This window comes from Rhipicephalus sanguineus, chromosome 2 (genome assembly GCF_013339695.2).
Source record: "Rhipicephalus sanguineus isolate Rsan-2018 chromosome 2, BIME_Rsan_1.4, whole genome shotgun sequence".
Taxonomy (NCBI): domain Eukaryota; kingdom Metazoa; phylum Arthropoda; class Arachnida; order Ixodida; family Ixodidae; genus Rhipicephalus; species Rhipicephalus sanguineus.
In genome coordinates this window covers 63,589,846-63,605,404 of record NC_051177.1, presented here as the reverse complement: position 1 = coordinate 63,605,404, position 15,559 = coordinate 63,589,846, and the positions used below count along the sequence as shown (strand labels likewise).

At 47.3% G+C, this 15,559-nt stretch overlaps 2 protein-coding genes across 2 annotated transcripts in view; both read right to left on the bottom strand.

The window, feature by feature from the left end:
* The window catches only part of LOC119383109 (pyrroline-5-carboxylate reductase 3), a 600,945-nt gene that overhangs the window by 312,496 nt on the left and 272,890 nt on the right, over window positions 1–15,559 (bottom strand). The gene's annotated exons all lie outside the window — the stretch shown is intronic.
* LOC119383115 (calcineurin-binding protein cabin-1) lies at window positions 8,136–15,539 on the bottom strand. The gene has a single exon (XM_037651119.2). The coding sequence runs from the start codon at window positions 15,355–15,357 to the stop codon at window positions 9,886–9,888; it is 5,472 nt and encodes a 1,823-aa protein (XP_037507047.1). The 5' UTR covers window positions 15,358–15,539; the 3' UTR covers window positions 8,136–9,885.

Here is a 15,559-nt window from a genome sequence, read left to right as displayed (position 1 = left end):
TTTAGATTCATGTCCTCAAGCTTCGACAGCAATGTATTCCTCCCGATTCGGCGCCGTTTTTGAGAGCCATCGTCAAATAATCGATGCTGTAAGCTTAACGAGTCGAGATGGGCGCTTCCGAATGCTCGGAGGACATAGATTACGCGTTTGTTAGTTGTTTCTAATCCTCCATAGCTGGCGCCACTTGACCTGGTTCGGCGCCCACCGCACCCACGTTCGCGCGCCGCCTACGTCACAATTTTGCGTGTTCACGTGGCCAGCTGTGTTTTCCCGGTTTCCGGAGGACGCTGTCTAGCTCGGTGCTCTTTGAAACCGAAACTGCGACTGGGCGCTCTAAAAACGTCTCTAAATAAATAACCGTCGCGCACTGGCGCAAACGAGGTTTGCAGCCGTGATAAGTGGATCATAAGCTATCTATTGCAACAAAAAAAAAAGCAAGGTGCAAAATTTTTGTGTCAGTGCTCCTTTAATGTAGTGCAACCTAAGTAATGCCCTTAGCGAATGACTCCTGTGGCCTCCGGGATCTTGCACACATTCTTCTGAATTTTTTTTATTAAACACGAGACACATTTCTGGTCAGATATATGACCCCAATGCAAGCACTAATCATAAAATGCTATCTCAAGTACAAATTCTGCAGTCCCACATTTTGGAAGTACATGTCATGCAGAAGCAATTCGCACAAGAGGCCTTCCGAACCGCTGCATTCACCAAGCATAACGCGCTTTGGCAAGTGTACGTTAAAATACATGAATGTCCATCCGGCGATGCGAGCAATACAGAACGAATAAGCATTGAAAGGTTGAATAGGTGACAAAGGACATTGTATACACAGGCACGCGTGATCAGTCCGCCGTATTAGCTGATGTGCTCTGATGTAAATCTATTTTAACCATGTTAAGCATACATTCCTCTTTGGATATGTTTTAGTGGAGGTCCGCAGGGTGCAACAGATGTATCCTTCAGCCAAAAGTAACACTGCTTTGTCGTTCAAAATGCACATATACTTAAAACACCTTCAACCCCAGACGAACACCTGTGCTTCAGCGGTGGCGATGCTGCCTATTCACTCTGATCTCAACCAGGGGTATCTACACTCTAACAACAAAAAAGAGTCATTTGACTCTTCTTTGCTACACATATGACTTTCAAATGTATATCTCTCTTGAGAGAATCACATTGATTCTCTTTAGGAGTGTCGTAGGAAGCACGACTCTCCAAGAAGGAGTTAGCGTGTCTTTTTAAAGAGAGTTACACATCCCACGTCTTTCCTAAAGAGAGTCAACGTGACTCTCTGGAGAGTAACATGCGTAGCAAAGAAGAGACAAGCGACACCTTTCTTTCTTAGAGTGGAGGCGCGGGATGGCTACCACTGGAAGCGCTGGCGCTGCGGTCGATTCGATGTAGTGTGTTGGATCAAGTGACACCGATTCAATAAATTTGCTAGCGCCACCCGGCTTACACTGAAGCCTTTTTTTTTTACAGGGCTTAAGAGGCATATATAATTTTGTCCATGAATAATTGTTTCTTGTTTACAGTCGTTGACTGCCTTATTGGCAGCAATTAAGATCGCTTTCTAACCCTGAATTAATACGCACTTTTTATTATGTGGTATAATAATTATAGCACATCTCGCTGCAGTATTCTCGTCTACCGTAAAATCCCGAGCAAGCGACCCCCCTCCCTTTTTGAGGAGACTTGAAATATGCGCCCCCTTCTCTCCTCACGCCATTTTAACTGTTTTATTTAATGTTTCTTTCGCCCGACGAGTGAATACATGCCGAACAGTGAATACATGCGCATTCGAGAAAGCATTTCATTAGAAGCAGGCTGTGCATTCTTTATTCTTATCGGCTCGTCTGCCGCTACTTGGAATTTTATTTATTTATTTATTTATTTATTTATTTATTTATTTATTTATTTATTTATTTATTTATTTATTTATTCATGCAGTACTGTGGGCCTTTTCAGGCCTATACAGGAGAGCGCGCACAAAAAGAAGAGGTCTTTATATTGGGAAAATAAAAAAAGGGAAAATCCGCAGTACAAGGTAACCAAAACAGCGACAACAGCAAGAAAAGAAAAAAAGAGCAAGAGATGAACCATGCATATAAGTATTTCAAGGGTTGATCCGGAACCGAGCAAGCGCCCCCCCCCCCCCCTCCCCGCCAAGTGTTATCGGATTATCCATCACCGTAAGGGGGGGGGGGGGTCTTGCTCGGGATTTTACGGTAACAAAAAATATCACAATTGCGACACAAGGGACAAGTAATAAGATCGGTAGCAGCAAATTGGATTGTTATAGGAAGTAAGGCTAGCAGCTACCTCTGTTGTATCCGATCTCGCATAGCTCAACGAAACGCTGGGTTAAAGGGGCCCACCAGCACTTTTGAAGCACCTTTCATTTTAAATGCGAAGCATTCTTTAGCGAAACCAAGGTACTTTGAGCGTTTCTGTCTAATCTATCTATCTATCTATCTATCTATCTATCTATCTATCTATCTATCTATCTATCTATCTATCTATCTATCTATCTATCTATCTATCTATCTATCTATCTATCTATCTATCTATCTATCTATCTGTAAAGAAGAGAGACCGACGGCATGGCTGCCTTCTTCTTCCCCTTTAATCCCCCACTAATCCTAATGATAATTGTAGCCACGCAGAGCGTGACCGTCATTGTCTTCCATTTTCAGCATTTTCCCGCCCGCGACAAAGAAACGAAAAAGAAAGGATGGCACATAAGCGAAAAGAAAAGAATGGCACAATACAACAAAACACTGCCAACCCACAGCAATAAATGGGCGGTAGCTAGAATTCGCGTCACTTGAACATGTTGTGCCATCTTTTAGTTCGCTAGCTGCCGATAGGTAGATGCGCCATGCACTCGGCGTCCGGCACTCACCCCTACTTAGCGTTCGCAGCAGGGGCGTAGCCAAGGGGGGGGGGGGGTTGAACCCCCCCCCCCCCCGAAAGAAATTTTTCAGTTTTGCTTGCGTATATATACACGCACACATACAAACGCACGCACGAACATACATAAAGTATGGTTGAACCCCCCCCCCCCCCCCCCCGAAAAAAATTTCTGGCTACGCCCCTGGTTCGCAGATTAGTCCCGCACGCACCTTGACGATCATTCAGTTCGGTGTAGTCAATCAAACGCAGTTCGCAATCGTCCTTGTTCAGTCCGTGGTCGCGCAGCCAAGTCAGATCTGTCTGGATGTTAGCGAGGACCTTTTCTCTTCCATCGATGTTTGCTTTCGATGTTTGCATCGATGTTGCATTCACTCAGCTCTAAAGAAATCTTGCGAACATTTGATGACAGAAAGTATGAAAGGGCAGGTGAAAAGGCTTCAGAAGGCTGTGTACCCAGAGTCTATTATTGCCGCGGCCGCCTTCAAATGTTTAAGGACAGTAAAAACGGGAGCACAGAGTGCGTCAAAGGGTCAAACGGTATAGAGGAATAGTTTCGCGGTTATACCGTACATCCACGGGTTTTCTCATCGCGTCAAAAAGGTGGCATCACGTCATGACAGTGACATTGTTTTCACTGCAAAAAACAAGGTGGAAGCCATTTGTCCAAAGTTGCAGAGGCGCATGTGCAGCAAGGAAGATCACAGAACGGCGGTCTGCACCATTAGGCACGGTATGCGGTTCGTTTCGTGCACTCGTAACGTTGTGTACTGCATTCCTTTTTCGTGCGGACGTAAATATATTGGCCAGACGGGCAGATGTTTGAACATCAGGCTCAGAGAACATTTCAGCTCTCTAAAAGGTTCGCCATACTCGCATCTCGCGATGCACTGTCGGCAGTGAGGGTGTGAACCATCTGAACCACTTTTGTCTGACACGGAGGTGATGTACCGGAACAGGAACAAGCTGTCCAGAGAGATCGTAGAAGCGTTTTTAATTCTTAAGAGCGATTCCGTGTGTGTTTACCAGGCTTCACTGACCCTACTCCCGTGTGAGATAGCTTTCCTTTCGGCCAACCTGGTTGCTACCCTTGCCGCGTGATAGGAACTTTCGATTCTGAGCATGCGTGTTTTTATTGTGATGTTTTCGAGTGTATCAGTGTTTGACTGCGCGGTTTTTCGCGTTTTAGTGTTGTTATCATTTTAGGTATAAGAGATGATCAAGATGAGTCGGCGTCATGACATTCACAGCAGTATCAGTTGTTCTCTCCATGGTGACAATGTGGTGGTGTGATCTAAGATAAATAGGCGAGGATTCAGGAAATACACTTTAGTTTGAAGTTGGTGCTTGTCCTGTGCACTTATTCTTCGCTTGTGTCCGTGTCTTATTTTATTACCTACCCCAGGACATTCTGTGCGAGGAGGTGAAAGACTGCATCCAACGCTACGGTGAGAAGGAATTTTGTAAACTTTGTGGAACAGACGTAGAAAGCTTTCTTGAACTTTTAAACTTTTATCTGCAGTGGATGTTCATCACGAGGAACGACAAGTGGTATATTCAAAAACAGGGCGTGTGCATTGGGTCATGTTTAGCCCCAGTCCTCAGTGATGTTTTATTATCTCGTTATGACAAACGCATACAAACAAGACTTGCCGAGACAAATGCCGTTAAGGTATTCCGCTATGTTGATGATTTTTTAGTCATATATAGTACAGAACAGTGTGACACACGGCAGAACGTCGATGCAATTTTTAGATTTTTTTCGGACAACATGACTAACCTGCAACTGACGACGGAGTTCCCTGAGAATAACAAGCTTAGATTCTTAGACCTAGAGATTATGTTCCTGCCAGAACATGTGTGTTGGCAATACGCTCCCCGCTCCCAGAAAGCCCTGCTTGCTTTTAGTTCCGCACACTCCAAGCTTGTAAAGCGAGGAATTGCAAAAACATGCATGATGGCATCACTGTCAAGGTCCTGCCATCACCAGGTTGAGAGCAGTTTTGGTAACCAAGTTAACCGACTTAAGACAGTAGGCTTTCCTGACCATTTGCTCTCAGGCATAGCGGAGTCACTTCTTAAAGATTTGAAGCACGGAAAAAATGCAAAACACGCAACTCAGGATGAGCCTAAGCCGAAAGTTTCTGCCATACCTTATGTGCACAAAGTTTCGCACTGCCTAAAAAGAATTGTTGAAAAAGCAGGGGTGAGGGTCGTTTTCGCGGCAAGAAACAAGCTTGGGTCCCTATGCAAAAGAGTGAACTCCGAAGGCTCTTCAAGTGTTGGGTGTAATAAGAAGCATGCAAAAATGTTTGTAGAATGTATTATAGCAGTTGTATATTGCATTTCTTTATCATGTGGTCGATGCTACATCGGACAGAACGGGGCGTTGTCTGAACGATCGCCTCAGGGAGCACGCAAATCTCATGCGTGTATCAGTGGGCAGTCACTTGGCAAGTCGCTGTACTAAGTGTGAGTGCACCCCCACGTTAGATGATTGTCAGGTAATGGCAAGATATAGGGACAAGAGGGCACGTGAAATTCACGAAGCTTTTTTGATTCGCAAGGCAGGAACTGAGTGTGTAAGTGACCCGTCTATCAACTTGTTGGACAATGAATACGAGTATATTCTTAGTTGAAATATGATTTCAAGATGTGAATAAGATGTTTTTGCACGTGCGCCATCACTTTCCCTTTCTCTGTGTGTCATCTCCTCGCCCTCACGAGTATATATATTTTCGCGGTTGTAAGTGTGCGCTCTGTCCTATCTGTCTTCTTTTCTGAAACGTTTCGCGCACAAAGAACGTATTTTTCCTTTTAGAATGCAGTACCAACCAGCCCAAGTAGCCACCCTGGGGTAATTTTGTTGAGCCAATGGCGCCAAAATACGATAAATACGCTTTGGAACTCGTAACGTCACGCGGGGAGACTTCGGCGCGAAATTCAAAAATTAAACTTTGAACTTGATTTTCTCCTCTATTAATAAACCTATGATGGCGAAATTAACGACATTAAAGTTCTCAGAGCACAATTTATCGATCTGAACCGATTCATTGTTTCTCTTTAGTGTCCCTTTAAGGCAATAATGACTCGTCAAACGCAATTACAGCTAAAGTATGGTTACAGCAAAAGTATAGTTTTACCAAATAACGCGAATGGCATAAACCCATTTGCGTTCAGCAGCACAACGTTAAAATGGCCTTAATTTGCCCAATCTGACAAGCAATCGCACAGTTTATGCGGTAGGAAAATGTAAGAAAACTACGTGACGATTATTATAACGTTCGCCGTCGCGGCGGTCCATAACTTACGGTGCTATAAATAAACTCTTATTTTAACGCTTTGCAAGTAAACGAAGTTGAAGCGCTTGATAATTCAAATTCATTGATAAAATTGAGCGCTCAAATTTCCATTGGAACCGCCTGAACAAACTAAAAGCGAGTGTTTCAATTCAGCAATTCCAGTTGATCCAAATGGCCCAGTTGGGGATTCCATTTGGCCCAGTTGGAAGTGAGCGTATCCACTTGAACCATTTAGAATTTGAGTTGTTCCAAATGGTCTAGTTAGAGATCCCATTTGGCCTAATTGTAAATAAGGGTCGCTTCTTCAATTTTCGAGTGGTCCTGCATTTTTGAAATGGTCAGCGCAAAGACAAGGACGATAAAAAGTACAACACACTCTCTGTGGTGTGTTGCATTTTTTCTCGTGTCCTTGTTTTTGAGCTGCCCATTTCAAAGATGCATAACCAATTGCAACTTGCCGAAATGTCAATTCTGCCGAATGGTCCTGTTGGTGATACCATTTGACCCAACTAGAAATCGCTATTTCCATTTGGACCCATTGATATTTCCAAATGGTTCCAATCGTTTTTTTTTTCTTTCTTTTTTCAACTGGGCTCGGACGCTGAGGAAGGGCACTCGCAGAGGTAGACAGACGAGCCGACGAACGCGTTCGCTGTAGACTCGTGCTATGGTCCTTAGCTCGTTCACAACTGCAACGCCACAACACAGGGAAACTCGCTCGACTAGGCCAGTAAAGCTTTCGCTTTAATATTCATTCATTGCAAGAGTCCGTGATTCTGCGCTCATACCACCGTACACGAGCTCGTACGTCACAATTAAGCATGCAGCGGGTGCCGCAGTGCAAATTAAAGCTCCGCGCGTGATGACAATAGATGGCGCTACGGCTTGCCCTCTCAATCATGCGCGGATCCATAGTTAATGGATTAGAGCATTTAGTTCACTGTATCCGTGGTCAAGATGACTGCCCCCCCCCCCCCACCTCCCCGAGGAGTCATGAACCACCCGTCAGGACTCAGGCCCGGTGAAAAACACATCCTGCGGAAAGCAGCCACTGTTATGAACAACTCAGCCAAATCTTGCAGTCATGCGCGGCAAGGAGAGTTTAGAAGCTGAGTGCGAAGTTCCCGTTTTCTCAGGCGCGCTCACCGTCCTGACTCTGTTTGGTGGGCGGGGCGCCTGCTGTTTAACGCCAAACATGACGCCAAACAACAGAAATCATGCTATTGATAATAGCCGACATAAACCAAGAGTGGCGCTTGGATCAGATTCGCTTCTTGCAACGTAGTGCCGCCACGTGCCCGATCCGCGCTCCAATGTGCTAACATTACACAGTGAGCCACACTCGCGCACACGAATCATAGCGGGAGAGAGCTATCGCGTTTCATCACGCGCGCTCAAGGTCGTGACGCACGCTGACGCAACTTCTTTGCCCCGTTCCGTCGCTCCCTGTGTCGATTCCAGCGCGCTCGTCGGGACAAGAGAGAAAGCGCATGACAAGGGGGGTGGGGCGAAGGTTCGTCGCAGCGCCCCCCTCCCAATTACGTCAATGTATGGTGCTGACATTGCCCCCCCTCCCTATTACGTCAATGTGTGGGGCTGACTTTGCGCCCCCCTCTTAGGTGAATAGGGGGGGGCAGCCGCCCCCCCTGCCCCCTCCCGCCCCTTTGCGCACGCCTATGCAAACCCCTGTAACTCCGCTCGCTCTTGACGGATTCGAGACAATTTTGCGCCAATCGATTCGTGAGGCAATAAACTCCGCGATACTGAGGTCATTCGATGATTGCGTGGAAAAGTGGTTCAGAACTCCTTCAAAATTTGTGCATAGTGCCAGAATACAGTACGTGACAAGTTCATGAGGTCTTTCTTCCTAGCAAATACTGTTTTTCGAGACAAGAAATGTTTCAAGATTATTGAAGAGAACCCCTGTTACTTTAAGATACTTTTGTTATTTTGCATAAAACGAAATTTTGCACAGAACATCAGTTGCATCGCGGCCAACACAGACGTAGTGGCATGCTTGACTGTCAATACTTGTTTAAAAAGTAAAAGATTCATTAGTTCAATCACTGGGAAGCAAGTAAACGCATTTATTACTACTGATCTAAGCAACTGTGCAGCCATTATCATCACCAACCACTGAAAGCCCACGATGTTGTTGAACAAACACTTGGAGTAGTAGACTTCTGCTAAATGACTTCTCCTCAATGAGGGGCAGTCCACCTATAAGCAGTCTGCACATATATTTTCGATTTACTGGCAAGACAATGTATTTGGGATAACTGGAGCCACCATGCTTGCATCCCCTTAAAAGGATACACAGAGCTGTACAGCTTGTCTCAACAAACACAACACACTACAACCGTCTGTTGATGTGAAGTTCCTTTGGGTTGCGCTGTCATATAGCCAGTTAACAAATATGGCCATCCATCTGCGAATATGCAAGCTCAGTTGAACTGATATCCAGTTATGAACATAGTTAAAAAGTCCTACATGCAATAATTCAATATTTGAAGGTCACTTTTCTGTAATATACGTATTCAACTAGATTAACAGAGTATTATTTCACACACCTAATTAAAATGTGTAAAAGATATCGCATTTCTACAGCATAGGTAACCAAAAACACTCGCTAATGTGGCATCACTGCACAAAAAATAAACGATAGAGGCAGCCGTATAAAATATTACTTTACTGCGACATAGACATAAAATAGATCCAAATATATACACGAGAATAAAAAAAGACACTGCCTCCAAAGCAATTATATTCGCACAGTTTCGATGATCATGACACATCACGCACTACTTGCAAAAAGCAGAGCATAGCCGTTTAGTTCATACGCTATACAGCAAAGCGTTGCAAAACTAAATGGCGATGCCCTGCTTGCATTAATTTATACACAATTCACATCTTGCGCCTTGTGCACAAGCACTGTGCTATCTACAACGCATGCTGAAGTGTACACAGCGCAGGTGCAACAAAAAGTGGCAGCGCGATTCCCGAACCACACAGATACTTCAGAGAGGACAGGTAGTGTCCCACAGGAGATTCACACACCGTTCAAAAAACTGAACCATGTACACTCCTGACATCATACAATCCGAGTGATATTTACGCAGCTATATGCCATTAGTCTAAATCGCAGGAATGCAATGCACATATTAAGTCGACATAACACCAAATTAATTGTTGACAAATAACTTTACTACTATGTTGTTCTGACTGGCCAAACATTTTACAAATAAGTGCAAGGCATAATAAAGAAACGTAAGACTGGCGCACATTTATGTGTGTGAAACACCTTATTAGGACTTTATCTACATAGGAGCAACTACTGTTTTTCACATTGTGTCTCACGGCGAAAAAAGTGTTGGCAAGCACTGAAGCTGACATTTCACAGTATACCTTGAGAGTGCATCTCAGCTGAACCGGACTACACCAAGTGACACCTTTAGGACAATTTACAAGCACTACTTCACACATTCTAAAATTATCACATTGCAAAGCTTCATGAAGCTGTGTAACAACGCTGAGAAATGAGACAATCCACATGTTGAACCTTTAGACATTTCCCAGCTTCTTAAACTTTGCATGATAAGGAACACATTATGTGAGAAACAGGCAACATCCGGCATCACCACTGCTTACTGTCACAGCCTAGCAAGCTTCAGAGCGAATCCGAATAGCTTCCGGCCGTTCCATCCACATCATAGAGTGGTTGCTGCTCAAAGACGTGTGCCGCCGCCTCTAGGGCGCGTAGGGATTCCCTGTGCTGCCGCCGAGCGCAGAACATGACAGCCTGTTCAGCAATGGGCGGTGACGAGTCAACCTCGCCCAGCTTGTAGAGGCGGTACGACTCGGCTAGCGCTCCACCAGCCTCGTCCACAAACACGCCCTGCTTCTGGAACACCTGGAACACTCGGTAAACATCCAGCAGGGCCAACACCAGCACATCGTCCTCGGGAGGTGGCTCCTCATTCATCAGAATATCGAGCCGCCGGCTAGCCAGGATCATGGCAGTCTCAAATGCTTTCCGGGCCAAGTATGTGCGGTCCACGTCACGCAGGTACTTCTTTTCTGGTTCTGGCTCACGATTCAGCTGGACCGCCAATTGTGCCAGCATGTCCACATCATTGCACCGCTCCAGGATCTCCAGCAGCAGTACGATGGAACGATACATGTGCGTTGCAAAGCTGCCCGCACGATCTATCTCATCACCCGGAGTGTGCCAGATGCCTGTGAAGAAATTTGTGGTCTTCCTTTCGGCAAACAGGCCAGGTACGGCTGGTGCTGAATCTGACCCTGCTGCAGTCGGCCGACTCAGTCCAGAGTCAAGCAAGTAGTCGCGCGCCAGCTGCAGATTGCATGAGCGCTTGGAGTGGCAGTAGAAGCGCGCCAGGTAGTAGACGCTCTTGAAGTGCTGCGGGAAGCGACTCAAGCATTCCTTCATGGCATGCACGCACGTCTTCAGCAGGACCTGCTTCATTTCATCCTCTTCAAGCTTCAGGAATGGATCACTGTTTGGAGCTGACGTCTCCAGCTTGGACCCCTTTACTTGTTCTGAAGTGTCAGAGGACTGACCAAGTGTGGACTTTTTGTTGCCGCTGTCGGCATCTGTCACGCTTTGCTCATCGTGTAGCACTACTGCGGTCTGCTCCTTTGCAGGACTTTGACGCTGGGCATCGACACACTTCCCTTGCTTCACTTCCAATGGGGCTTTTACAGGGCAAGAGTCACTTGATGGCGTGACACCTCGACCATCCCTAGCCGTCACCATGGGCTCATCTCCTGCCGCTGTGGATGTTTCTGCACGGTTCAATGAAGCCTGTCTTTCTTCGGCTGCTAACTTTTCACTGACAACAGAAAGGAGACAGTCGAGAATTTCCTTTACAGCTGACAATTCCTGCTCATCTGCTGAGGAAGGAGAGTCAGTAGTTGAAGCCTTCACATCTCCACGTTTCTGCTCTAGATGTGGCTTCTTTGCATGGTAGTAGTCGTGGTCAGTCTCCAGGCTCCTTTTCTTAGCCTGTCTGCTTGTCTCAGTGGCCTTTTCTTCTCCGCCAGTTTCATCACTCTCTTCGTCATCCTCCGATGAGTAATAGAGCTCAGCTTTCTCCTGAAACTTTGCAAATGGGCTGCTTCCTGCCTTTTGAATATACTTCCAAATGGCACGCAGCTCGTCCTTGGGTGCCGGTGTATCCTCATACCTGAGCAGATACTTCATGGAAAGGGCATGAATCTTATAGTAAAGCTCTAGTGATTCTATCGAAAGTGGTGGCGGTGAGTGGTACAAGATTCGCCGTGGATATACGGCTTTCATTTCATACAGATGCTGCAACGACTGGTACAAGTGGTCCAGGTATACGGCTGGTGAGTAGCCCAGCTTATGTGTGATCTTTCCTAACAGGTAGTGGTTGAGCCACATTTCATCAGCGCGCCTGCAGTCCTCCTCGCAATGGCTCGCCGACTCATAGCAGTTCTTGGCAGTTTCCAAAAGTTCCTTCTTCCGCTTAGCAAGAGCCTCAGCGGCTTCATCACTCAGCACAAATTGGCTGCTTTGCTTCAGCTGTCGGGAAATGTTCGACTGCAGCATGTAGACACATGATCCATATTCAATCCACAACGCCGAGTTACTGTTATCAATCTCGAGTGCACGCTTAAAACATCTAAGTGATGATGCAGCCCTCTTTTGAATGGTCGACTCATTCTTTGGCTCGCATGAGTTAATACGCTGCTCTATCTGGGTGCTTCGTGAAAGTGCAAGGCCCGCCCAAGAGTCAAGTCGGTCAGGATTCAGACAAGCGTCAAGTGTGTAGTAGCGTATGGCCTTTGCAAACTCTTTGTTCTTGAAGTAGTAGTCACCAAGCAGGTAGTACAGTTCAAGAACCAATGGGCTAAAATTACTAGTGTCTGGAAGGGTTGGAAAAGTATCAACACTACCATCAATGTATGCAGCTATAGTGGTTTCCATGTTGCTGGGATCCTGGTCAGGAGGGACCAGTGCTGCGATGCTTTTTAGCAGCACCTCAAGCTCTGATGAAACAGTGCTGGCTTTATAGCTGTCAAAGCCAGGTAAATACTGTGGCTTGAAGAAGTCAAAGACTTGTTTGCAGTTGTCCCATGTGAGACTCACTTGCTTTGCATTGTGCTCTTGAAGGTGTTTAACCTTGCCACGACGATGAGGGTGTCCATAAAGACAGTAGAAGCACTGCTCAATCCCGTTGTTAAGATGTTCATGGAAAGCATTTGCAATAGCAGACTTCTCAGAAAGCTCCTGGGTTACAACATCCACAAACAAGTACAACAGAACACCATCAGATAATGTACACCAAGACCGCCTTCCCAAGTGTTCATGGGCCGTGAAGAAAAGCATCAAAGATGAAGGTAGGGCGCCAATCATTCCAGCGGCTTTTCCAGCCTCACCAAAGCTAGCTACGCCCGAGTGACTTTCAGATCGTGCTGCCAAAAGCTGTATCTTATCTTCTTCATGTTTGAGTATATAGTACAGTATATTCCATGACAGAACAGTGGGCACTGCCATCTCATTGCTGGACTCACTGACATCCATCTGCACATTGATCAGCTTGATGATGTTATGTGCCATTCTAGTGAGCTTTGGGCTCTCAAGACAACCGAGCAGTCCCATGTCGTGCTTGATGCAACGATGAATATCTGACAGAACTATGACAATTGTGTTTGACCAGTCACATTTTAGTGCTGAACTTGTCACTGAAAGATACTCATTCAGAGCTTCATTTAGTGAAGCCTCACCCCAAATCAGGCAACCGGAGTAGTCCTTCAATTTCCACAGTGACTCTTGCAAAAGTATGAGCTGGGCATGGCGTTCAGGAATGTTTGCTTTAGCATGTAGCTTGCGACCTCTAGAGGCTGGCTTTTTAAATGTCTGAATCAACAGGTCAGCCACTACCTTATACCTACCAAGCTCAAAAAGACGATGCACCTCTTCAAGAGACTGGCATCTCTGCAACGATTCAAGTTGTTCCTGAACAACCTCTCGTGAAATAACATCATTCATTTTACAATTTGTTATGTGTATTGTTACAGGCTGTTTGTCAGGCGGACTCTCATAATCAATCCTACAAAGAACATTTTCGAGCACTTGCACAGCAGATTCAGTTTCACCACTAAGCATCAAAAACCGTGCCTCTGCCCAGAACGATCGAAGAACAAACGGGACCCATTTCTCTTCAAATACGCCTTCTCTCACCGACATCTGAGCAAGAAATTCTAAGTCACACCCAAATTGAGCACTAGGAAACTCTGGTCCGAGCTGATTGCCTGGGCTCCTCGGTGATACTGAAGCAGATGGCTGAGCCTGTGCTTTTGCCACAACAACCTTGTCCATCATAAACTCGCAATACAGCAATGTCGACATAGAATGTCGCAAAATGTTTGCAGCTTCTTCATGCCCTGCAAAGATAGATGGTCTTTCTATATGTGGTCTTAAGCTTTTGTACACATCAACAAAGATATCACACAAACGAGGAGGCCAAAGAAGATCTTCTCGACTGCTCAGCTCCCACAGGTAGTCTTCCATCAGGTCCATAAGGGTGTGCCTATCCCCATGCTCATTAATAAACCTCTGCACAGCTTCTGATTCAGTCTTTTCTATGCCTTCAGCGTCACTGACTACTTTGTCAACATCTTCCTGAAGAGTGCCAGTCGGGGTCATGCCATAGGTGTGGTCGCTGTTCAGGTCAGAGAAGTTTGGGATGCTGTCTTCCCTATCGTCCTTGCCCTCGTATGCGAGGCTAGATGGTAGGAATTGGGTCAAGAGCTCCTGATAGTTGACGCTCTCCTGCGTCTTACGCAGCGTGTTCCGAACCCTTGCTGAGCGTCTCTTCAAAGATGGATCCAAGTGTTCTAGAGAGAGTCGCTTGCGCTTCCCTCCCCTCCTGCCTCTGCCAATTGTCATCCTCGAGCCGCCGTTCTCATCAGGAGTAGCTAACTCCTGAGTCACAATGGTAAGCTGCTCAGCCAGCGACCCCGGGTCAGCTGGCTGTGCTAACTGTGGTTCCACAGGCTCCGTTTGTGGCTGGCCCTCAGGTAGCTCGGCCTGCGACGTCGGGTCGCTGGGAGTGTTCATGCAGATGATGAGGTCGCCCGAGGAGTTCCCACTGCCCTGCTGCAGGCTGTCCGAAGGGGACTCCTTTTTCAAGTCGGTGACTTCGGCGACAGGCTTGTCATCGATCTCGCTCCGCAGCAGGTCCACTTTACACGCCAGCGATACGTCACTGTCGTGCTTCGCGGTAGCTATGAACTCGTACAGTTCCAACATCGCTTGGCCGAGGGCTACCCAGGACATCTCGCCAAGCTTCTTGCGCAGCGGTAGCCGGGGCAACTTTCCGGGTGTGTACAGCTCGCGGCGCTTGTCCCTCAGTTCGCGGGCTTCCGAGAGCACGGCTTCCGCGTCTTCCTTGCTCACGGCTCGCGTAAACACCGACGGGTCGCAGCCCCTGAACACGCCGTCCTGACAGCTCTTCAGGGCGGGGTTCTCCCGAAACACGGCCTCTCTGAAGGCCAACGCCTTCACGTAGCCGGGGTCTAGTCGCAGCGCCCGAGCGGCGCATTCTAGGCAGCCCAAGTGGTCGTTCAGTACGTACAGCACCGTCATCAGGTTGCTAAGGCAGGGCCAGTGTTGCTCGCTGCAACGCAACCCTTCCTCGAAGGCGATCCTCGCGAGAGGGTAAAGGTAGAGGCCGAGAGCGAGTCGACCGATCTTGTACCAGAGCGTGACATCGGTCGAGTCGATCTCCGCGGCGTCCAGGTAGGCGGCGACAGCGCCGCGGGAGTCTCCCAGCCGCACTTGGATTCCGCCCAGGTTCTTGAGAGCCACGTACTTGAGCATGAGCGCGGGAGGAAGCGTTCCGCCAGCGCTTTTCGCGTCGCTGTTGTCATCTTGGGGCGGCGCGCTGCACCGGCTGATGAATGGTAGCGCTAGGAGCTCACGGAACGACGCTAGGGCCTCGTCGTGGCTTTCCTGCTGCAGTTGACCGAGTGCCTTGCGGTACAAGCCGAAGGCTTCCTCCTCTTGAGCCTCCCTGGTAACCACCGGCGAGTCGTCGTCATCCTGAGGCGACGATGTGTCGTTCGAGTTGAGCGCGCAGAACTTGATCATCGCCGCCACGGGTCAGAGCTGGCGACGCCGTCGGTAGCCGGGGCATGCCACGGAGCAACCAAGAGCCAACCCAGTCACTGCACGGTGTCCTCTCTTCTTCCAACACTGAAGCAGGCAAACGTTCGCGAACGAATCACTTCCACGAAACCGCTGCAGGCAGCTAACACACTTTTTACGGTCAAGGTCCGTGGAAAATCGCCGC